The 22,559-nt window shown below is 35.4% G+C and overlaps 2 protein-coding genes across 3 annotated transcripts; one reads left to right on the top strand and one right to left on the bottom strand.

Moving 5' to 3' along the window:
• Positions 1–4,909: 4,909 nt before the first annotated feature.
• LOC135117648 (uncharacterized) lies at positions 4,910–10,658 on the top strand. The gene has a single exon (XM_064037251.1). The coding sequence runs from the start codon at positions 5,554–5,556 to the stop codon at positions 6,763–6,765; it is 1,212 nt and encodes a 403-aa protein (XP_063893321.1). The 5' UTR covers positions 4,910–5,553; the 3' UTR covers positions 6,766–10,658.
• Positions 10,659–15,256: 4,598 nt separating this feature from the next.
• On the bottom strand, positions 15,257–21,159 carry LOC110375038 (chaoptin). 2 transcript variants are annotated; one of them, XM_021333002.3, is made up of 5 exons: positions 20,790–21,159; positions 19,718–19,934; positions 16,513–19,647; positions 16,179–16,435; positions 15,257–16,082 (listed from the first exon to the last, which is right to left on the bottom strand). In XM_021333002.3, the coding sequence occupies exons 2-5, from the start codon at positions 19,878–19,880 to the stop codon at positions 15,513–15,515; spliced, it is 4,125 nt and encodes a 1,374-aa protein (XP_021188677.3). In that variant the 5' UTR covers positions 19,881–19,934; positions 20,790–21,159; the 3' UTR covers positions 15,257–15,512. The 2 variants fall into 2 exon arrangements, with proteins under 2 accessions (XP_021188677.3, XP_049694737.2); XM_049838780.2 differs by having other exon boundaries at positions 19,718–19,930.
• Between the last annotated feature and the right edge of the window lie 1,400 nt (positions 21,160–22,559).

Below are 22,559 nucleotides of genomic sequence, written 5' to 3'. Positions count from 1 at the left end.
ATTCCAAAGCTATATTTGTTTTGCTGTTGACAAGCGGTTCCTTAAGTGAACCGTTCACCTAGAGAACTTATGTAAACAAACATGTTTTGTGTGACAAAAAGTATAAGGTAAACGCGGGTGAAGTCGTCATGCCCCAATAGTCGTCAATTAATCGTAAAACTTTTATTATTATTTTCTACTGAACTTAAAATGGGCCGGTTTATATATCAACATATTCTTGATAATATATTGCACAATTGAAATAACAATACGGGGTTTTAACAGTCACGGCTTCTAAGATATGTTATTTCAAACGTGTGTGCCCTAACAAAATCGTTTTTTCGTGAAGTTCAGCTCTCAAAAGTGAAACTCAGCACGTGGTTTTGTGTTTTGATTTAAATAACTCCAGTGGGGTCTGTGGTATGTTTCTTTGTTCAATTAGATAGTTAAGTTTATTTGCTAGCGATGTAATATGCAATTTGGAATACTTTTAACATAGAAGATATATTTTTTTAATGTGACATCTATTGGTACTTCAAAACTCCCATTTGACCCAAAACCCGTCAATTTTACAATTATTATGACGACTACTGGGACATGCTCAAAAGTTGCACCTAAACTCGTCATAATGAAGATATTTTGTGTTTTACAGTACAAAATGCGAATAAATATCTAATATCGGGACTTTTACAAAATTGATAACTGTCTAGAACAAACATATTTAAGGTTAAGATTACATTTGTTCATAAAACTGCGTTTCTTTTAAGCTTTTTCTTAGGGGTAAATTTTACTCTGCTGGTTCTAGATGCACGTACACAGTCATGTTATTCGATTCAATTAATATGTTTCTTAATGGTTAAATCCCCTGTTTTCTATAAGTATGCACTTTCTACGAGTGTTTTTTCAGGTATATATTGGCCGCTGTAGGCCTCCGCCATTTGATTAAGATCTACCGCTTTGGGTACAAGTAGGTCTAGCACTAGCCTTTGTTTCTACTACGCTTGGATTACAATTTGTGGCAAACAAAAATTGACTGTTCTTACACTATGCTTTTTGTTCGAAATAACTGCATTTCGTTATGCGTATTGTACTGCGTCTCCCTAACGTGCCTTAATAGCGCCTGTATAAAAATTATGTCATTCAACTAGTTTTGACGCAAAAATATTAAAATCAGTTTCAAAACTAAGATGACATAGCTTCCATCGCTGTCACTTCTTTGCTTGTCGTATTCGATATTGATGGGTAAAGAGTAATCTTAAGTAAGATTTTTTATCTAAAATTGTCTGTATTTAGTGATTGCATGATCGTAATTTTAATAGCAGATCATGACTGAAAGAAACTACAAGCAAGAGGGCTTTTTAAAAGTCATAAAAGCTGTAAATCAAGGGCCCACACACAACATCAGATGCAGCAAAAAAATTAAAAACGCCCTTTTAAGACAACTTTAATGAAATGGTGACACAAAACCGACGATTATCCCTGTATATACTATAGAAATGAACCCAAGGACAATCTCCGGTTCTGTGCTAAAGTATTGTTAACTATGGAGGAAAACTACTTGGGCTATTGCGTTGCGAGGGATGTTGATTGGATATAGGAAACTATAGGAACTATGGCACCTGGAAAAAAGTCGTGGTGGCCTGGTGGGCCAAGAATCAACCTCTCAAGTATGAGGGCGCGGGTTCGATTCCAGGTCAGGCAAGTACCAACGCAACTATTCTAAGTTTGTATGTACTTTCTAAGTATATCCTGCAATGACACCAATGACTGTGTTTCGGATGGCACGTTAAACTGTAGGTCCCGGCTATCCTTGAACATCCGTGGCAGTCGTTACGGGTAGTCAAAAGTCAGTAAGTCTCACACCAGTCTAACCAAGGGGTATTGGGTTGCCTGGGTAACTGGGTTGAGGAGGTCAGATAGGCAGTCGCTTCTTGTAAAGTACTGGTACTCGGCTGAATCCGGTTAGACTGGAAGCCGACCCCAACATAGTTGGGAAAAAAGGCTCGGAGGATGATGATGATGAGGAACTATGGCACCTGCCGATGACAATGTATAAAATACATGTTAAAATGGCAGGTGGAGACTCGCCACCTCACTTACTGGGCCCCCGGGAATCAGTTGCTAAATCGCAACAAGAGGGCAACAGGTACATGAGCGGCTGAAGGGTGAGGATACCTCGGCGGACTTTAAACGCAGATCACGCGCTCCCTGTGGGTCCAGCATCGCCGGCCCACTCGCCACGAGGCACCTACCCTCCGAGCAGGGCTGCTAACCCTGCTCTAGCGACTCCACTCTGGTCGGCCAATGAAGGCAAGCCAAGAGGCGGGAGACCTTCACTCCAGCAGGCCGGAGATGGGGGACAGTATACTCTCCCCGGAGCACTCGGATATATAGCCCCGCGGGGTCGCTACTCCCCGTCATCCACCTCAGATGCCCTGTGGGGCTTATTAGATATTATTATTATTATTGAGTTTGAACGGTTAGTTGTACATAATCATATTTTATTTTTTGATTGATACCTTTAAGACAGTAGACAGTTTAAACTGTCTATAGAGATTTTTGCAAATGGTACTTAGCATGAGCTAAGCAGTTCAGAAGTTTTGATGAATGACAACCTTACCTACATATCTATGAATGTTAGTAATTATTTCGCGATAAGCTATATAAATGAATGTGGCTTTTATTTTTTGTGAATACTAATTATTTTATTTTACAATTTAAATATTTTAAAGTAATTATTTTACTCGTGCCACATATTCACATGACTGCATCGTTATTATGATTAAAAAATATAACATACTAGCTTCTGCCAGCGGTTTCACCCGCATCCCGTGGGAACTACTTCCCGTACCGGGATAAAAAGTAGCCTATAGCCTTCCTCGATACATGGGCTATCTAACACTGAAAGAAATATTCAAATCGGACCAGTAGTTCCTGAGATTAGCGCGTTCAAACAAACAAACTCTTCAGCTTTATATAGACTGGTTTTGTGATTCCAAGCGTTTGATAGATAGGAATATAAATTAAAATACAACCATGTATCTGTTTTATTGAATACCTGCTCTTCTAACAGATTATGACCTGCTATTCTAAATAGGAATTTGGTTTTTTATCTATCTACCTACCTGATGTTTCAAAAGCACAAGTATGCATAACAAATTCAAGCACAAAAAAAATGTACATAACTTGAACCTTATATTCAAGAGCAGAGAGTTTACATTAGCATTAAAAGTTGACGAGTACTGGGATAATTTGACGAGTATCCGTACAAATCAGACGACTATTGGTACAAATCGCCCTTTTTTTACTTTTGCCTTAATAAGTATATAAAACCATCAAAATGATTAAAAAAACATTAGTTAATTAGAATAATGAATAAATACTCTATCACGTCATGCAAAAATTTTCATTTTCTATTGAATATTTAACACACAGTAGCGCTTCAAAGTCAGTGATTTCCGAAATCCGACGACTATTGGTACGTTTACCTTAACAACTTGTTGACACTTCCCTTTCAATTTGCACGACTCCACTTTTTATAAATATTTTTCCTTTTGTCGTATGTTTTTGTGTGAAAACAAGGGTTTCAATTGACCTTGTGCATTTTCTTTAGAAAAACATGAATGAAAAAGTTCCAATATATATTTGTACATGTTATGAATGTAGGTAACATTGTATTAGTGGTTCGATTTTTTTATTAACATTACAGAAATGGTTAAAAGTATTTACCTGCCTGCATGTGGGAAGGAAATGACATGACAAACACAATTACAAAAAGTAACAACGTTATTTATAAATAACCCACAAAGCCAATCTTAAAAGTACATGTACGTAATAAGTATGTTTGTAGGTAAAGCTCTTGTTTCATTTTCATTTTAAAATTTTGTGGGCTTTCTTATTGAGTCCCATTGTTGAGTTGGTACCATTTAATTAATCATACAAATATGATTGATCTTTGTTGGTCATAAAGTATGCATGCAGTTTTGTGTTTGATTTATATTTAGTGGCCCCAACATATTGACATATTTCAAGAGAACGATACATACTGACAGTTAATTATATACATTCATTCCAATAATTGAAAATTTGCCTAACTATCCGAATTAATTAAAGCGTAATTTTACAATACAAGCATTATGCTTAATTTAATCCTCTTCATTATGAAACATTCACCCATTCGACAAAGGATTCGTCCACAAAATACGTGTATTTAATATTTATCGATTTGTGATGTAACAATCTATAATAATAATATAATAAACGGAACTTCGACCCAATTAAATTACATGGCGGGCCCAAATTATCAACGTCGTCATTAAACATTACGTATTGCATAACAAAGATCCACTCTATACGGATAGCGATGGGGTGAAGTAGTTATTTATTTTGAGAGCTGGATTTATTTGCGGAAATGGGTTCGACCCACATTACTCAAGGGAGATTTTGCTGAATAGGACTGTAAAGTATGCCGATCGAATTGAGATAATTCATTGTGTTCTGAACGGATCTCGTTTGCAATATTTTTTTACCTGGACTTTTTTAGACTGATTGGTTGAATTGGAACTAGTCGGGTTGGCAACCAAATAAAAAACAAACAAGTTTTACTAAATCAACTAACCTTAACTGCTTCGTATTTGGCTACAAATGTAAAACATTGTACAAATTTACATTCGTGTAAAAACACGTATTATTTTCTCGTGAAAATACAAGTCTTTTAAAAGAGAAAGAATTATCTGGCAGCTGTTTTAACATAATGTCTGCCTAAGGAATTTGTCAACTACTTTCCATTTCATAAATATGTTTATCAGCCCATCTCATTTTGAGACAACCTTCAAGGACGTAGGTACAAGCATTTGTTTGTAGCGGGAAAATACATTATCGTCTTAAGTCGCAACTTCGTTGTAGTGTGCAGCTCGCCTAACCCTATATTTGTAACTGCACACACTAGATTATTACATTATTACACGAATTGTTGACTTGAACAGTTCTCTTTTATTTTGCCTACATCACTCCAATACATGGCGACCCTTAGCCAGCAGTTAAAATTTTGCAACATGTGTAAAATACGAAAGTAGCTGAATAAATATGAAGAAATACAATTACGAAGAATAGAAGTTTGTGGCGACGAGAAATAAGAAAGGCAAGATTTTCAAACTACAGAAGATTTTCAAGCTACAGAAGATTTTCGACTACAGAAAAAAAAAACTCTCACAGAAGATTTGGACGAAGCGATGAAAACAATACAAGAAGACAGAAAAGGGTGTAGCTGCCGGGAGCCGGGAGAATGCTCAAGCCTTATGATGAGAGGATATGCAGGGCGCCGGGAGATAAATTGTACGGGTCCAGTGAGGAGCAGCTGGGAGTCAGTTCGAGTCCAATGCTGAGGAGTTTATTCACCCGCGCTACGTGAGACGTCATGACCTGCATATACGTTGACAGTAAATACGTGCCTACTGCAATGTAAGTTTTTCTCCACTTTTGTATTTTTTTTTGCGTTATTTGTTATAAAGCGCTGTTTTAAAATGTTATTATTAAGGTCATGCATAAGTACTTTATATTCAGTTTGAGGAAATTATGTCACAACAATTGCGAGATTTACATGCTAAGTTAAAATATTTAAGAGAATATGTAATAAAACTTGGTCCAAATGGACGTACAGGAAATTTAGGTTTTAAGAAACTAGAAGAAGCTGAAAAAGAATATAGTAAATTGGAGTGTATTTTGACTCAACTGAATCAAGAAGTTAAAGATCAGAAGCTAGATAAAGAATCTTGTGACATTTGCCAAATATTGATTGATGAGATACGACATAATTTTACGAAAATAAAGAGCTTATTTTCTTTGAGAGATAGTAGTAGTCAAACTAACGATAGAGATTTGATAGAATATTCTATCTGTGTTACAAAAATGTCAGACTCATTTGATATTAAAACTGCAATTTCCCTGTTGCCGGTAATGAATGGCCAGGAGCAGGTGACAAACCAACTTATCGATGGTATTCTTCTTTATAGTTCGCTCATCAATGACGACAGTAGAAGTAAATTAATAGACTTCGTATTAAAAACACGTCTCTCTCCTAGTGCAAAACTGCGCCTTAAAACTACGTATGCTGACATTGAAAGTTTGGTAGGAGATATTCGCTTTTATTTGTTACCGAAAAAATCGGCGGTAGCATTACAAACCCAATTATTTAGAGCTACTCAAGGTCGCAGGACTATAGAAAAATTTGGGTCTGAGATCGAGGAGTTGTTCGTAAATTTGACGATTGCTCAGGCTAACGAGAAGCGCGATGCATATGAGGTATTGCGTCCTCTCAATGAAAGGACTGCAATTAAAAGGTTTAGCGATGGTTTGACCGACAAACGGCTCAGCACTATCATTGCCTCGCGACAGTTTGCGTCCTTATCTGAAGCTATTACAGCTGCGGTAGACGAGCAGTCTATGTCTCTCCACCCACAAGAGCAGGTTATGCAATTTAGAGCCAACCACAATGTTAAACGCGGAAACAGCAGAGGATTCCGAGGCCGAGGAGATAGGCATTTTTATAACACCAAGAATAATTATAATCGTAATTATAATTGTTATGAAAATAGCACAGGTCAAGGAACTTCACATAGCGTAAATCGCGGCAAACACTCAGGCGGTCAGCGCCAGCGTCAGCATTTTCGCGGCCGTCCGATGCGTTATCAGCGTGTTCAGCATAACACGCAAGAGTCCAATGGCCAAGACAACTTGCGCAATGATGTCGCAAATAATAATGACAATTTAGAGTTTTTTCGTACCTAAACAGTGTACTCATTCTATTTTTAGTTATAACAATTTTTGTGTAGTTAATTGTCAACTTAACGATAGTAATATTGATCTTAGTTTGTTAATCGATAGTGGGGCTAGCTTATGCGTACTGAAGTATGAATGGTTGTCGCGACATAGGCAGTTATTGAATTTGGTAGAACAGGATAAGATAGTTATAAAAGGAATTAGTGGTAATTTAGAGTCTATGGGATATATTTATTTAAATATTACAATTAACCATGTGAATTTTAATCATAAATTTCACATTTTTGAACATTTATCTTGCGCCGCAGAAGGGATACTCGGTCAGGATTTTTTCGAACAATATAACGCAGTATTAAATTACAAAGATGGTACACTGACTTTAGAATCCCAAAACGAGTCTGTTAGTGTTAATGTTAACAAAAATACGTTTATAATTCCACCCCGTTGCGAAGTCATCAAACACATCCCGACGTCACAAGATTGTGATTGCGTCATTTTGTCAAGAGAAGTTCATAAAGGAGTGTACACAGCGGGAGTAATATCGAAGCCACATAATGGATTTATTCCTGTTAGGATATTAAATACAACAGATAGTTCAGTTAGTATAAACACTTCAGAATTAACTGTTAGTTGTCTAGATAACTTTTATGTTTGTAAGTTTGATGACGATTGTTTATCTGTTGATAGAGTTAGAACTTTGCTCGCTACTTTGCAACTACATGCATATCTGAATAAAGAAGAGCAAATAAGCATTGAGAAAATATGTGCCAAGTATGCAGATGTTTTCACTTACCAGGAGATACGCTCACAACAACTAATTTAATAGAGCATTCAATCCAACTAAAGGAAGACGCGTCTCCATCATATGTCAAGCCTTATCGATTGCCAAAAGCGTTGAAAGGCGAGGTACAAAAACAAATAGATGAAATGATTAAAAATGATATCATAGAAGAATCTATTTCAGAGTGGTCAAGTCCTATTTTATTAGTACCTAAAAGAGACAGATAGGTCAGGAGAAAGGAAATGGAGACTTGTAGTAGATTATCGCCAACTCAATAATAGGATAAAAGATGATAAGTTTCCGTTACCTAACATCACTGAGATCCTAGATTCGCTATCAAACAACATTTATTTTTCAAAATTAGATCTCAGTCAAGGATATTATCAGCTGTCATTAGATGAAAAATCTAGAAAATATACTGCATTCACAACAGATAGGCAGTATCAAATGAAACGATGTCCAATGGGATTAAAGACATCTCCAAGTGCCTTTGCACGTCTTATGACTATAGCGATGTCAGGGTTAAATTACAAATCATGTTTCCTTTACCAAGACGATTGTATTGTTGTAGGTAACTGTCTTGAAACGCATAACAAGAACCTCATAAAAATTTTGGAATGTTTACGAAAAGTAAATTTGAAGTTAAATCCATTAAAATGTGAATTTTTGCGTAAGGAGATAGTTTATTTAGGTCACAAAATCACTTCAGAAGGTATATTTCCCGAACCATCAAAAGTATCATGCCTGCAAAAATACCCTGTCCCACAGAATGTAGACGAAGTCAAGAGGTTTGTTGCGTTCGCTAACTATTATAGGCGTTTTATTCCAAATTTTGCGGAAATAGCCTATCCTTTGAATGCGTTATGTAAGAAAAACGTACCGTTTGTGTGGAGTGATGAATGCGAGAGAGCATTTAATAAATTAAAAGATATACTCATTAGTCCGACTGTACTTGACTATCCAGACTTTAGTGACAAAAATAATTTTACGTTACAAACTGACGCATCAAAACTTGGATTAGGCGCCGTACTGTCTAATAGTAATGGCAAGGTAGTTGCATATGCCAGCCGTAACTTGAAACCAGCTGAGACGCGATACCCTGTGATTGAGTTAGAATTACTTGCTATTGTTTGGGCTGTTCGACATTTTAGACCTTATTTATATGGGAAAAAGTTTTATATAAAACTGACCACAAGCCATTGATTTACTTATTTAATATGACCGATCCTTCAAGCCGTTTAACTAAGTTTAGATTATATCTTGAGGAGTACGATTTTGAAATCAGTTATGTCCCAGGACGGCACAACGCAGCTGCGGATGCATTGAGCCGGATACCTATTACATCCAACAGTTTAAAGGAAATGCAACAGCATGTAGTATCGGTCATAACAAGAGCACAGGCTCGTAGGTTACGTACTGACTGTGATAACAATGACATGACTACGGAGGTATCCTCTACTTCAAGGCCTGATCAACCTAAAGTAGTGGAAATCCTCAAACGACCTATTGACAGCATTGAATTGATTCTATTTTGTAATCAAAATACACTTAAACAGATAGAAAAATTAAAACATTTTAATAGTGATAATGGTAACTGCAAATTCGTGCCTGAAAAGTCAGCAATTTTTATTATTTCTCAATCGTTGTCTACCGTAAGTGTGTTAACGAGAGAATTACAACGTCTTTGCAAGCAAATCAAAATAAACGAACTCGTAATAATTAAAATAAGCAATATGAACGATTTGTAAACAATTTTATAAAGGAAATGAGTCATTTGGATGGTTTCCCCAAGTTACTTGTTATTAAAGATGTGACAAGAATTACTGACAAAGATACAAAGACTGTGATCTTAAATGACTTCCATCTGTTACCCACCAGTGGCCACGCGGGGGTAAACAGAATGTTAAATAATATTAGGAAGTATTATTATTGGCCAGGAATGACTAATGACGTATCAGAATATGTAAAGAAATGTAAAAATTGTCAGATTCAAAAGCATTCCAATCGACATACGAAAGAGCCAATGATTATCACATCCACGGCATCCACTGCTTTTGAGAGAGTTAGTTTAGATTTAATGGGTCCATTAGATGTAGACAATTTTAATTATAAATATATTTTGACATTACAATGTGATCTGACTAAATATGTTGAAGCTTACCCTTTAGAAAAGAAGGATACAGTTTCAGTAGCACGATCATTTGTAAATAATTTTATTCTTAGATATGGTATCCCTACAGAAATAATAACAGACCAGGGAACAGAATTTATGTCATCAGTATTTACTGAAATTTGCAATTTATTGCATATAACAAAACTGCATTCAACAGCTTACCATCATGAGACTCTTGGAGGTTTGGAAAATACTCATAAGGTTTTAGGAGCTTATCTAAGGATTCAGTGTGATAATAATAAAACAGATTGGAGCGGTTGGCTTCCATTCTGGTGCTTTTCATTTAATACTACAGTCCACTCTGAGACAAAATACACTCCATTTGAATTAGTATTTGGTAAACATTGTAATCTACCATCTAACATAGAACAAAATTCATATGTTGATCCTTTATATAATCCTGATTCTTATCCTTTAGAACTAAAGTATAGACTTCAAAGAGCACAAGCTGAAGCAAGAAACAACTTGTTATTTAATAAAAAAATAAGAAAAATGAATTTTGATAAAACTATTAATTCAGTAATATATAAGAAAGGAGATTTAGTATTAATTAAAAATCAAGTAGGAGATAAGTTAGATAAGATTTATTTAGGACCATACAAAGTCATAGAGGATGTTTCACCAAATGTTAAAATTTTAAGGGATAATAAAGCATATATAATTCATAAAAATAATACAAAAAAGTTTGTAACTTAAAATGTCGTTTAATTTTAGTTTTATTGGATTTGTTTGTAAAGTATGAAGTCTAATAATATTCTGTATTAATTTAGCCTAAGTAAAAAAAAAATAATAATAATAATATCATTGTATTAATTGAGTTTAAGTAAATAAAAAAAAAAAGAATTATGTAATAATATCATTTTTTTTTTTTGAAAAGGGGGAAGGTGTAGTGTGCAGCTCGCCTAACCCTATATTTGTAACTGCACACACTAGATTATTACATTATTACACGAATTGTTGACTTGAACAGTTCTCTTTTATTTTGCCTACATCACTCCAATACATCGTATTTTAGTCCTTTATACAAAGCCTAGGTAGTAGCGTTTAAATAAACATAAAATTTCACCTCGAATTATAATTAGACATCAAACCAGGCTGGAGGTTGCCTCGAGAGGTTACAAAAACGGGTCAAGTATAGTTTTCATAACGCACTACTAACACGCAACGATCGTTGTACTTTAAACGGAATAAAAAGAAATTATGTTGTTCCAAGCCTTTTTTTACTTACAGCCACTGCTTTAGGAATAGCAAGAATATCACGTTTGTACTATATTTTTTGCTGCTTACGTTTAGCTATATTTTTTTCGAAAATTCACGCTCAGTAATTCTCAGTAATTAATCATTTTTTAGCAGAATTTTGACAGTGAAGTAGTGTTTCATACACAAAACCATATAACACAAGTCCAGGAAATTAATAAACGGTCAGAATTTATAAAAGATTCAACATAACGCGTAATTAGAGACGGAACTTGACGTTTGTAATGAATTGGAACGATAATGACTCTATATTTAGTTACATAAATATTTCAACACGAAATACAGCCGCTGGACGTTGATTGATTAAATTGAAAGACATTCTGTTATTTTAATTTATTCAAGGACTACTGTCCTTGTAGAAAATAAAGATAACAAAAAGTCTTTAAAATGTAAATATGGAATGAAAAGACTGTCTCCCGATTTTTCCAATTTATTTTATGACTGGTGGAGATATTGATTATAATCGATTGTTCACGTTCGTAGCGGACAGACTTAATGGAGTATTGAATTGTAAATATAAACGAAGTCCTGGTTCGTGATTTGGAAAACATCTTCAACATTAATTTGTGCACGGCCAATATAACTTGATAATACAATAATACCGACGTGATGTAGATATCTGTCAAGTAATCTCGGTGGATTTCATTTTAGTGAGCGAATTAAATCCCTATGAATATTTCATGTAGGACTGTGTGTTTTCACCGAGTGAATAAATAAACTTATATTTTGTGTCGACGCATAACGTTGCTGTTATGTTCTAGTTGTAAACGTGGTGTTAGACCCTAATTTATCGTCGAACAAACTATTACTTACCACAACACTATGTAGAATTTTAAGTCGTGCGAACTCCGGGGACTAAATTGTAGGTCTGTTAGAGGATGTCATTCAACATCGTAAAACAAAATTTCAAATTGTGTTTAGTTCAAGTTATCCATGTATTGAAAATATTGCGTAACATAGGCCGATTTTGCGTGTCGCACATTCGTCCCGTAATGAGTACGAGGCCTCAAACTTCGCAAGGTTACGTTTCTCTTAGTGTGGTATAGCATCGCAGGCATAAATCAAGAAAGTAAGCCCCTACATGCACAAAAAGTATTGTAAGCTACGAATGTTGGGGGGCTACTTCCGTGGGTTCATTAAATGTTTGCGAGTTCATTTCGAATTTATTTCACGCATTAAACAGCTTTACCATTTTATCAAGATTACAGCCGCAGCACGCAAATCCTTGTTCATTTACTTTTCTTTTCTAATTTTCTGTGCCATATTCATAATTTGGGCCTTCGCATAAAGAGGTTTACAAAAATATATACCGGATTAATCTATTTCCTTCCTCATTTGTACCCAGAATAAAGAGGAAACAAAATAATCCCACATAATTTGTTTAGATTTCATACATTACGCTTGTGAGTGGATTAATATGATTTAAGAGTAAGTAGTAGAAAATTAAGAAATTAATGGATCGATATGAAAACGAAAAATAATGATGAATTACCTCAAACAAAACAAATGAATTTGTGAACAATAACACTGAAAACAAAGGAACAACTTCATATGAAATCCCAATGTTTTAGAACTGAGACGGAGTTGTATAATCAAGTAATTTTAGAGACGCGAGTTTGGTTGATTGTTGGTTGATTAGTTTACGCCCGTTCGAATTTGTCGAACTAATGTCAAGTCAATTTGTGTTCAAGCCAATAACGTCGGTACCAACCTTACAGTTGATTAGAGGATCCATAATAAGATGGTATAATACATCACAATACCTTTGTCTTGCTACGTCAAAGAGCTTGTCGCCCTCAGAATTAATAGAACTTCTACATTGATCAGGTACCTACTTAGTTCTCAAGTTTCTATTGGAGAAGTCACCAATACCGCGATCAAAGCTTCGCAATTCGGACTCAGTATTAGACTTGGCTGAAGTGAAATGCGGCGGATTAAAGTATATCAAGAAAGAAAGAAAGAAAATAAGGGCCGATTTTTTTTTAGAGCTTTTGGGGCATGACAAATAATTTCAATAACTACTTAAAAGACAGCTTCTACCAGTCATTATATTACCTTAGAAAGCGTCGTATACTCCAATGTTGTTTGCGCATGTCACAAACACATCCATTAAAGGCAGAATTCCGTGGGTCGCGGCTGACGCAGCCGCGCGCGGCTTACGACAGTCGTCGGCCGCGCGCGACAATAGTCAACATATGAAAATGTATGGCACCGCTGCCGAGGCTCGCGACAGTCGCGCGCGGCCGACGAATTTCGTGAGCCGCGCGCGGCATTGTGTTGAAATTAGTAGATTTTGTTCGTCCGTTTCCTCTAGTCGAAGTGCTAATTGATATCCTTGAAGAAGAAGAGGATGACGTGTTGCTGTGGCTGTATTATGAAAATAGATTACCAATCTACCCTATCTTTAAAAAGTAGAAATGATGAAGGATACTACCAAATACTGATTCAAAAGCATTTGTATTGTAATGAAAACAAAAGGAAGTTTTGCCAACTAAATAAAAAACAATTCAATTCTGGTTTTACTAAAATTCTATAGATGTTATTAAGCGCTAGACCATGTTGAGATGCATACGGCCGCGCGCGGCTCACGAAATTCGTCGGCCGCGCGCGACTGTCGCGAGCCTCGGCAGCGGTGCCATACATTTTCATATGTTGACTATTGTCGCGCGCGGCCGACGACTGTCGTAAGCCGCGCGCGGCTGTCGTAGCCGCTATCCTCGGAATTCTACCTTTAATTTGAGCGGATAATTATCAAACAATTCCCAAGACAGTCTAACTATATGAAGGACACGGCCGTCAATATTGTTCGCGAACATTAGCTCATTTCTCACGGGCCAATCACTTACTTGGCAATTAGGATAACAATCAGTCCAAGTGACGTTCGGATGCCTAACTAAATATTTAAATGGTAATAGTTGTAGTATGGTGTGAAACAAAGTATAACAATATGATTTCAAAAGGGAATTAAAATAAAACGGATTCAAATGGATTCTTCAAAAATGGAGTCATACGTTGCCTTTGCAAATCTTTTTTGTAGGTAGGTTTGAAAAGTTGAAAATCTTTCATGAAGTCTATAAAAATGCTGATTGCAATTTTTTATTTACGTGCCTACATATTACCTCATTCGTATTTAAATATCTTGGGAATGATCGATTCAAACAAACACTACACTATTAGTAGTTTGAAGAGTGTACAGTTATTAATAATTTGAACTGTGGGCGTGACGAGTCGTATGTTATTTTCCATTTCCTGCCATTGTATACCTTTGTTTACTTCCGTATATATAACAGGTAGCTTAAAAAATTTCCACAGTAGCACGATTCATGAATAGTTTTTAGGGTTCCGTACCCAAAGGGTAAAACGGGACCCTATTGTTTTCGCTCCTCTGTCCGTCCGTCCGTCCGTCTGTCACCAGGCTGTATCTCATGAACCGTGATAGTTAGAGCGAGTCCAAGTCACACTTGGCCGGTTTTTTGTCTTGGTATATAAGTATGAAAGCTAAAAAATATTAACGCAATAGTCAAGAATTTATAATGATTTTAAAAGAAATAAATTAGGTCATATAACAATAATGTGACTTCTCTTAATAAAACGTGTAAAAAGTAAGAAAAATCGATACTAACTACGGCATTAATTGGTTTGCACTTGCAAGTCTTGTTTTCATAGTAACTATCGATACAAATATATGCAGTAATTACCAGTTTTTGCACGCGACTCTCATTTACGTGACAGGGCATTCAAGTAAATTATGGTTTATAGTATATACCGGTAAAAGCTACGTATAGTTAATGCAGATATTTTCTTGATACACTTGTTTATTTTAAAGATACCATTAAATAAGTTCCCTGGCTTTACTCCCTTTATTTATTCAACGATGCGTTCCCTTTCCATTTCAGTTTATTTTACAGTATGTTTTCTGCGAAAATGTTTGCCCTAAGCAGAAGCTTACATAAATATATTGGATTTCCTTCAAGCCACGTCCTCAAAATGTACTTCAAAGGCGGACTTCATCCCTCAATGGCACTTGATAATCGAGACACTGTTATAAGAAAAAGGAAGTTCTTTAAATACACAAAAAATGCTTTTTCGAGAACTTTTATTAACTCATTTTCCACTTCCTAACGGGAGATCTCGAGCTCGGCAAACGGCTAAATTCCTTTTATTATATTTTCGAAACATTTATTAATTTACTCACACTTATATAACTTTTGTGCAGTCAAGCTTTTGCTTTCATTAAATTACATTTAAACTTTGTCATTGTTGTTTGTGGTATAAATAAAACTCCTTAGTAACTGATAACCATGCCAACAGTTTTTATTTCATAGTTGAGAGACTATGACTAATCTACCTACCCAATATGTTTAAGATACAATTTTCCTACTATGTAGGCACTACATTCTACGTCTAAGTATCTAGCTATCATAAGCGAACAGTCGTAAAACTAAGCATCTATTAACAATATAAATATTTGACTAATTATATCGAATTTAGAATTTTATTGTTCACTTCAAAGGTATACTTCCTACCTAGATCTAAAATCTATGGTTACTTCAAATGATCTAATGAAAGTTTACGACTTTTTGCCATACCCAACAGAATGTTGTCAGTTGAAGCTGTGGTGGAACTTTGTAAAATATCATCTTTACTCGCCATTGAATGATAGTCGTTCATTTCCGACCAAGCTGGGTCAGATTTCGCAATTCTTTTTCTTTCTTTTATTTTTGTGTACAACAAAACGGAAACCATAATAAAAAACACAACGAACCCTAACGAGCACCCGACTATTAAGCCCATTCGGCGATTTAAAATTGACGATATTTGGAATTTTTTATTCGGTTTGGATTTTACTGTTGCTGGCTTCCTAAATGTATTAAATGAAACGCATTCACTGGAAGGAGATCGCATGAGTATAGCCGCTGCCACGTCTTGAGTGATCCTAGCGGTAGAGTTAGCGTTGTCATCAATTGTTTTGTTCACTTCAGCCACGATCATCTCTTCTTCGTAGTCTACTGGTTCCTCGGATAAAGTAATGACACACACTACGTAATTTTCATTTATCTCCAAGTCTTTAATATGAACTGATACTTCGCTCTTTTCTAAATACTTAGACTTTACCTGCAAGAAATTCATTTTCATTACTTTGTACAAATTCATTTTCATTACTAGTAGGTACTTAAAAGTCTAGATCTATTCATGCTATGTAGTACTTACGTCTGTATTTCCATCTTCACCGTAGTATAAAATCTGCAAAGCTTTAATGGCAGTGCGGTTTCGTATAAACCACGATACTGATACCGAGTTGTCTTTATGTTTGTCAACTGATAGCTGTGATATAACTGGGACATCGCATTTCTCTCTTGGATATTCATCGTTGAAACAAGTGACTGAACTGGATTTTATAACTTTGGGATGGTCTTGAATCCATACCCAAGCATTGTCTTTTTGGCAGCTGCACAGAATCACATTATCTGCAAAATAATAGGTATTGTATTGATTAAAATCTTGTTAACTTCAAATATAATTGTCTCATTGTTTTGGAACAAACCTTTGATAGAAATATCTTGAATATAATTTTCCACCGAAGTCAATAGTTCAATGGGTATAGTCTGAAGTTTATTGTGCTCTAGATCAATCTGTATTATTTTGTTTAAATTCTTAAACGCCGTTACAGAAATATATTTGATATTGTTGTAGCTCAAGTGCAATACCGTCAGCTCTTTCAAGTTTATAAGATCTTCATTAAGAATGTTTTGCAACTTGTTGTGAGAAAGGTCCAAAAGTTTCAAATTACTCAACTCTTCGGCGAAGGATTCTATTGATTCGATGTTATTATTTGATAAACACAGCGTTCTCAACTTAGTTAGACCGCGGAAATTGCTGGTTTTGAGTTGGGAAATCCTATTAAAGCTTAGGTCTAAACTTTCTAAAAAAGATAATTTTGAAAATGGACTAACAGACAGACGCCGTATTTTATTGTATTTGAGATAAAGATGCTGTAGACTAGTAAACGATTCAAACATGACATCATCTATGTTTGTCATGTTAGTGGCACATATATGTAATTCGTACAGATTTGCTATAAGTGTATTGTTATTTACTCTGTTGGATGGCGACCACGAAACCTCGGGATTCTTACTCAAGTCTATGTTGATAAGAGAAAGCCAAAACTTTTTGTGAGTTAGCAAAAAATCAAATTGTACGATGTCATTGTATGAAATATTAATATTTTGGATGTTTGGAAATATATCAAAAACGAAAAGTGGCAGGTTATCTAATTTATTATAGCTTATATCAAAAAGTACCAAATAAGGATATTCTATTTTCTTGCTAGCCGTTATGGTTCTAATTTCATTTTTGCGTAGGATTAAATACTTTAATTTGGTTAACTTTTCAAAGCCACAAAGCTCTATTTTAGGTATAAGGTTATCTGCTAGATCTAGACTTTCAACGTGTGTGAAATTTTGGAAAGTATTATATGGCACGAAATCTAAGAAGTTGTTACTTATATTAAACTCTGAAACCGAGTTATGCAAGTCGAACAGTATAGGAGGAACGGTACTAATAATGTTCTGTGCTAAATTCAGTCTCAATAAATTTCTATTATGTCTGAATGTGCCCTCAAATATGTGCTCAATATTACAGTGTTCCATATAAAGAACTTCTAAAAGTGGAAGTTGAGTAAATGTCTCTACAGGGAGATAGTCAAGAACATTGAAAGACAAAGTTAAATATTTCAATCCGGGAATATTAACGGATAATAAGTCTCTAGCTTTTAATGAGTTATTTTTGAGAGAAAGTAATTTTAAATTATTCAAGCCAAAGAATGTACCGTTTTCTATAAATTGTATTTCACAGTTGTCTAGGTACAAAGAACTTAGTGGCAAGCCTTGTTGGAAAATATGCTTATGAAGAGTTTTGAGCGGGTTGAATGAAAGGTTCAAACTACGAAGTTTCTTTAGGGTGTCAAACGCCATATCGAAAATAAACATGATCGAGTTGTGCGAGACATCCAAGTCTTCTATTTCGCTTAAACCGAAGAACGTATAATTGGTAATGTTACTCAGTAAATTGTGTTGTAAGTCTAGATATCGTGCAGAGCTTAGATGCTGTAATGAGAAATCCTCTATGACAGAGATGTCATTATTATTCAATTCAACTCTCGTTACGTGACTCAAATTCCGAAATGTGTTCTTTGTCAAGAACTTTAAGCGATTACTTTTTAAACTTAAGAAATCTAATCTTTCCTGCGACTGTAGCATAAAGTTACCTATTAGAGATAATGAATTAGATTCCAAATGTAGCGTAACTAAATTAGAACCGAATTTTGGCAAAACATCGTTTAGAACTATGATATAATTATAATGTAGGCTGAGAAACTTTAAATCAGTCATTTCTAAAAAAGTCCCTGGTTCTATAAAAGTAATCTCGTTGTGGTCCAAGTAAATCTCTACTAGTTTAATAGAATTTATAAAATAATTCTTTGTTATAACTTTAATCTTGTTGTTATTAAATCTTATCTCTTTTATGTTAACTAGGGGTCCTAATGTGTCATTATTAAATTCTGAAAAATTGTTATTGTCTAACCTTAGTTTCAATATATTTTTATTATTTATAAAAATATTATGTGGCACTTGATTTAAATAATTAAATTCTAGACTAAGCTTATTAAGGTTCTCTAAGTTACTAAAGCTCTCACTATGAATGTTGCTTATACAATTCTTATCTAAATGTATCGCGTTAATCTTCTTCGAATTAAGAAACGAGTCTATTGGCACATCCAAAATATTATTATGACTTAAGATTACTTCTGTGAGTGATGGCAAGTTACAAAACAAACCATGGATGTGGTGCAAATGATTGTGACTTAGGTCGATGTCTTCTAGATATTTGTTATTCTGAAATAAATTGGGGTTTAATATTTTTATCCTATTATGACTTAAATCAAGAGACTTTAAATTGACTAAAGAATAAAATGCCCTATAATGAATGCTGTTGATGAAATTAAAATGAAATGACAATGTTTTTAGGGACGGACAAAATTTAAGGCAGTCTTCTGAAATGAATTCGAAATTATTTGAACTTAAATCTAGATTCTCTAAGGATATTAAATCAGAATTTTCGACTACAGGGAAAGAGGACATTTCATTCCAGGCCAGTCGTAAAGATCGAAGGTGCCTCAATTTTGCAAAAGCTTCAATAGGGAACGTTGTGAGGTTGTTCTCATTCAAGTCGATTTCCAAAAGAGTCATCTCTAAGCTTGAAAAAGCGGATTCGGATATTTCGCGTATGACATTCCCCTTTATATTTAGTTTCATAAGCGGAAGACCATAAAAGCTGTAGCTCGGTATGTCTTCGATATAATTAGACATGAGTTCGATCGATATCAATTTCAGCATTCCGGATAGCGCTTTCGTGGGAATAATTTTGATTTTGCTCGATACCACGCTTAATGTTTCAAGGCACTTTCTCAGCGGCATAAACGTATCATCGCCGATGTCTTTTATGCTTGTTCTTGACATATAAATATGCTTTATACAAACGCCTTGAGGTATAAAATGGGGTCCCAGAGCTTCTTCGTTGTCGTCGAGATCGTAAACGGAAAGTGAGTGTATGTTAGACACACTTTTAAGAGCATTTTTTATGTCTTTGGAGGCAGTATCCTGACAATCAAGAAACAAGCCTGAAAATAAAATCCTGATTAATACAACGTTCACGTAGCAAGCGATTCACAAATAGGGCAGCAATCTTACCGTCTTCAAATGTATAACAAGAGCATTTGTTAGTTTTTATTAAGTCGGGACAACCCACGGTATTCTGAGCTCGCAAAACGGAGGGTAGAACCAGCAGTAACGAAACAATTTGCAAAACGTCGCAGTCATTTTTCCTTGTCTTGAAGAGTAAAATTTTTTTCATAGTTACATTATAATGTTTTTATTATTTACATTTTATCTCTCCTTGTTATTCTACCTGGAACAAACATAAGGGGCTGTCATGTCCACATGGAAGACAATGACTCAATATCGTACAATATCAATTATGTGTATAATATATTGTTTACTCGACGTAATGAATAGATCAAAGACTCATGCTGTGTAATCAGGACGCTTCGGCGGCTTACGAAGGCTCAACTATGCAGTAACATGATTAAAGTACATTGTTGCCTGAATATACTATTATGAATTAATAATAATTGTTCCCAGTGCTAGTCTGCGCGGATGGGAAATCCTTGTACCTTAACAACTGTACACCTACATGCAGCGCTTAAGTAGATTACACAGATGAAATTACTGGATACCGCATCAGATTCAGATATGGTTCGCTTCACTAAATCGAGATGGAAATACACTGTCTGTTCCTGTAATACTGCACTCGAAACAATGTTATACTAGTAGGTACACAGATCTACTATACATACATTATTCTATAACAAGATTTCTATAACTGAAGCATAACTATATAAACTGTTAAATAAAGCTACCCAGTTTTAGAAAATACACTTTTCAAAATACATTTGAATACTTGCTGTATACACACGAAAAGTATACGGAGGCACTGCAAATATGACAACTGAACGCTACTAAATATTGCGAGACACGTGTATTCCAGCGAGTATTATATTTAAAAGAAGTGCGTAAACAAAGTGTTTGCGCATTACACACAAAACTTTGAAACCGATAACATTGAAGGCATAGCTAGTCGAATAGAATTTCACATCAAAGAAACAAAGCGAAGACACATAATAAACTTGTACATAATGGTCACTATTGTAGTATTAGGTGACGATTTCCAATAAAAGTTGTGATGAAATATTTATGTACTCACCCAGCTAGGCTTCCTTTGCGCTGACACACACAACTCGCGGTTAATTACAAAACGGTGTTATCCTGGAGGACATAGAGTCCATTTTCGCGTCCTGTACCTCGTCCGAGGGGCGAGGGCCGAAGTGCGCCTGTCTCCGCCGTAGTAACGTTCACCACGCGTGAAACAAGCTGAATTTCAATCCAGTTCAAGTTTTTATCGGTTCTGTTGGGCTTAAGTGTGCCTTAACGCGCAACACAGAACGCCTGGGGTCATTAGAAAGCTCGACAGAAGACTGCCGCGGCGGCGCGCGCTGGGTAGGTCACCGCCGTTGTTGCGGCACCCCCGACCCACTATTATTATACTTTTATGACGAATCGGATTTTGCTACCGAACAACTGGCTTTTTGTAGTGACGTGATCGTGTAAGTGTTTATCGTATCATGACGTACACACTTTCATGTTGCGGTATCACGTTTTGTATCGAAGTTTGAAAATATTTTGTACGCAATGGTTAGGGCGAAAAGTTTTTGGCTACATATTTTGTTTCTGAGTTTTAAATGATATGTCTACATTGGTAAATGACTATTTATTAAATTTATTAATTGTTAATTACATTGTGTTTAAATATTATAAGTTCTCATTCCTTTCTTTTTTTGTATTATTGAACAAATAGGATTAATTCCACAGTAAAATATACTTAAAACCTACCCCAAAATTTAAAACTCGGTGGACCTGAAAAATGTAAGAGTTTCGATCGTAGCCTTGGGGTTTGACGTTGCACTGTCGAATAGTTGGCAGTAAATTCACCACTGAACAAGTACGTTGCCAGAACTTTCATACCGAATCTAGGTCACGAAGCAACTTTATGAATATTATTAAAAAATGAGAGGTGTATTAGGTCCTAACCCCATATTATGATAAAGCGTAGGGAGCATGCCGAATATGAAATAAAATCTTCCTGAATAATTTTGCTTTCACACACTTCTGGGACGTACGTTTGAAATTGATCTCAAAAGCAATGGCCAAAGGTTGAATTTAGAATGCTCGTAATTGGGTAACCTGCATTCGGGCGGTCGACTCTTGGTCATATACGAGTACCTACTGCCCGGTAGCAATGGTCATTTTGGTACTCTATTTTTTTATTTAAAATTTGGTACTTTTACTGCGCATATTATCTTGAATTCGTATTTTTATTTTTAACTCGAACAACTTCCGCCACAAAATGTGACAATGTTATAATTATAAACATTTTATTTCGAGATAAACACATACCTACATGTAACGATTTTGACGAAAGTGGACTAAAATACTGTCACTTATTTCTTTTTTGGAACAAAACTGTGTATAGAAGAACTCCTTTTTTCTTCTTTCTGTTCGACAAAGATCTAATCAATTTTGCAGTACTCGGTAAATATTTTCACTTGGGATTTCTAACCCTTCGCCAAAATATACACCAGCACATTACCCTACTTTTTGGAGTCAAAGAAATCGGGGCGTGACACAAAATCATATTGTGTGGATGTGTTTACTTAGGAGATACCACCTAAAGAGGATAATTTTAACCTGAGGCCATATTATGTCATGATTTAGTGGGGAAAATTTCAGTGGGCGTAAGGGATGGTGCTATAAACTCTGTATAGGTTCATCTCTGTCTCTAAGACAAAACGTAACCTTTTTATCAGCTGCAGTAGAAGGGGATAAAAAGTGCGACTGCCGTGTGACGTCATCACGGCCCATCTGCCATGAATATGATTATCCTCGTTTTATGAACTAAGTATTTTACACACTGACC

Source organism: Helicoverpa armigera, chromosome 12 (genome assembly GCF_030705265.1).
Source record: "Helicoverpa armigera isolate CAAS_96S chromosome 12, ASM3070526v1, whole genome shotgun sequence".
Taxonomy (NCBI): Eukaryota; Metazoa; Arthropoda; class Insecta; order Lepidoptera; family Noctuidae; genus Helicoverpa; species Helicoverpa armigera.
Note: the sequence above shows the minus strand (reverse complement) of the source record. Positions and strands in the feature narration are given on the sequence as shown.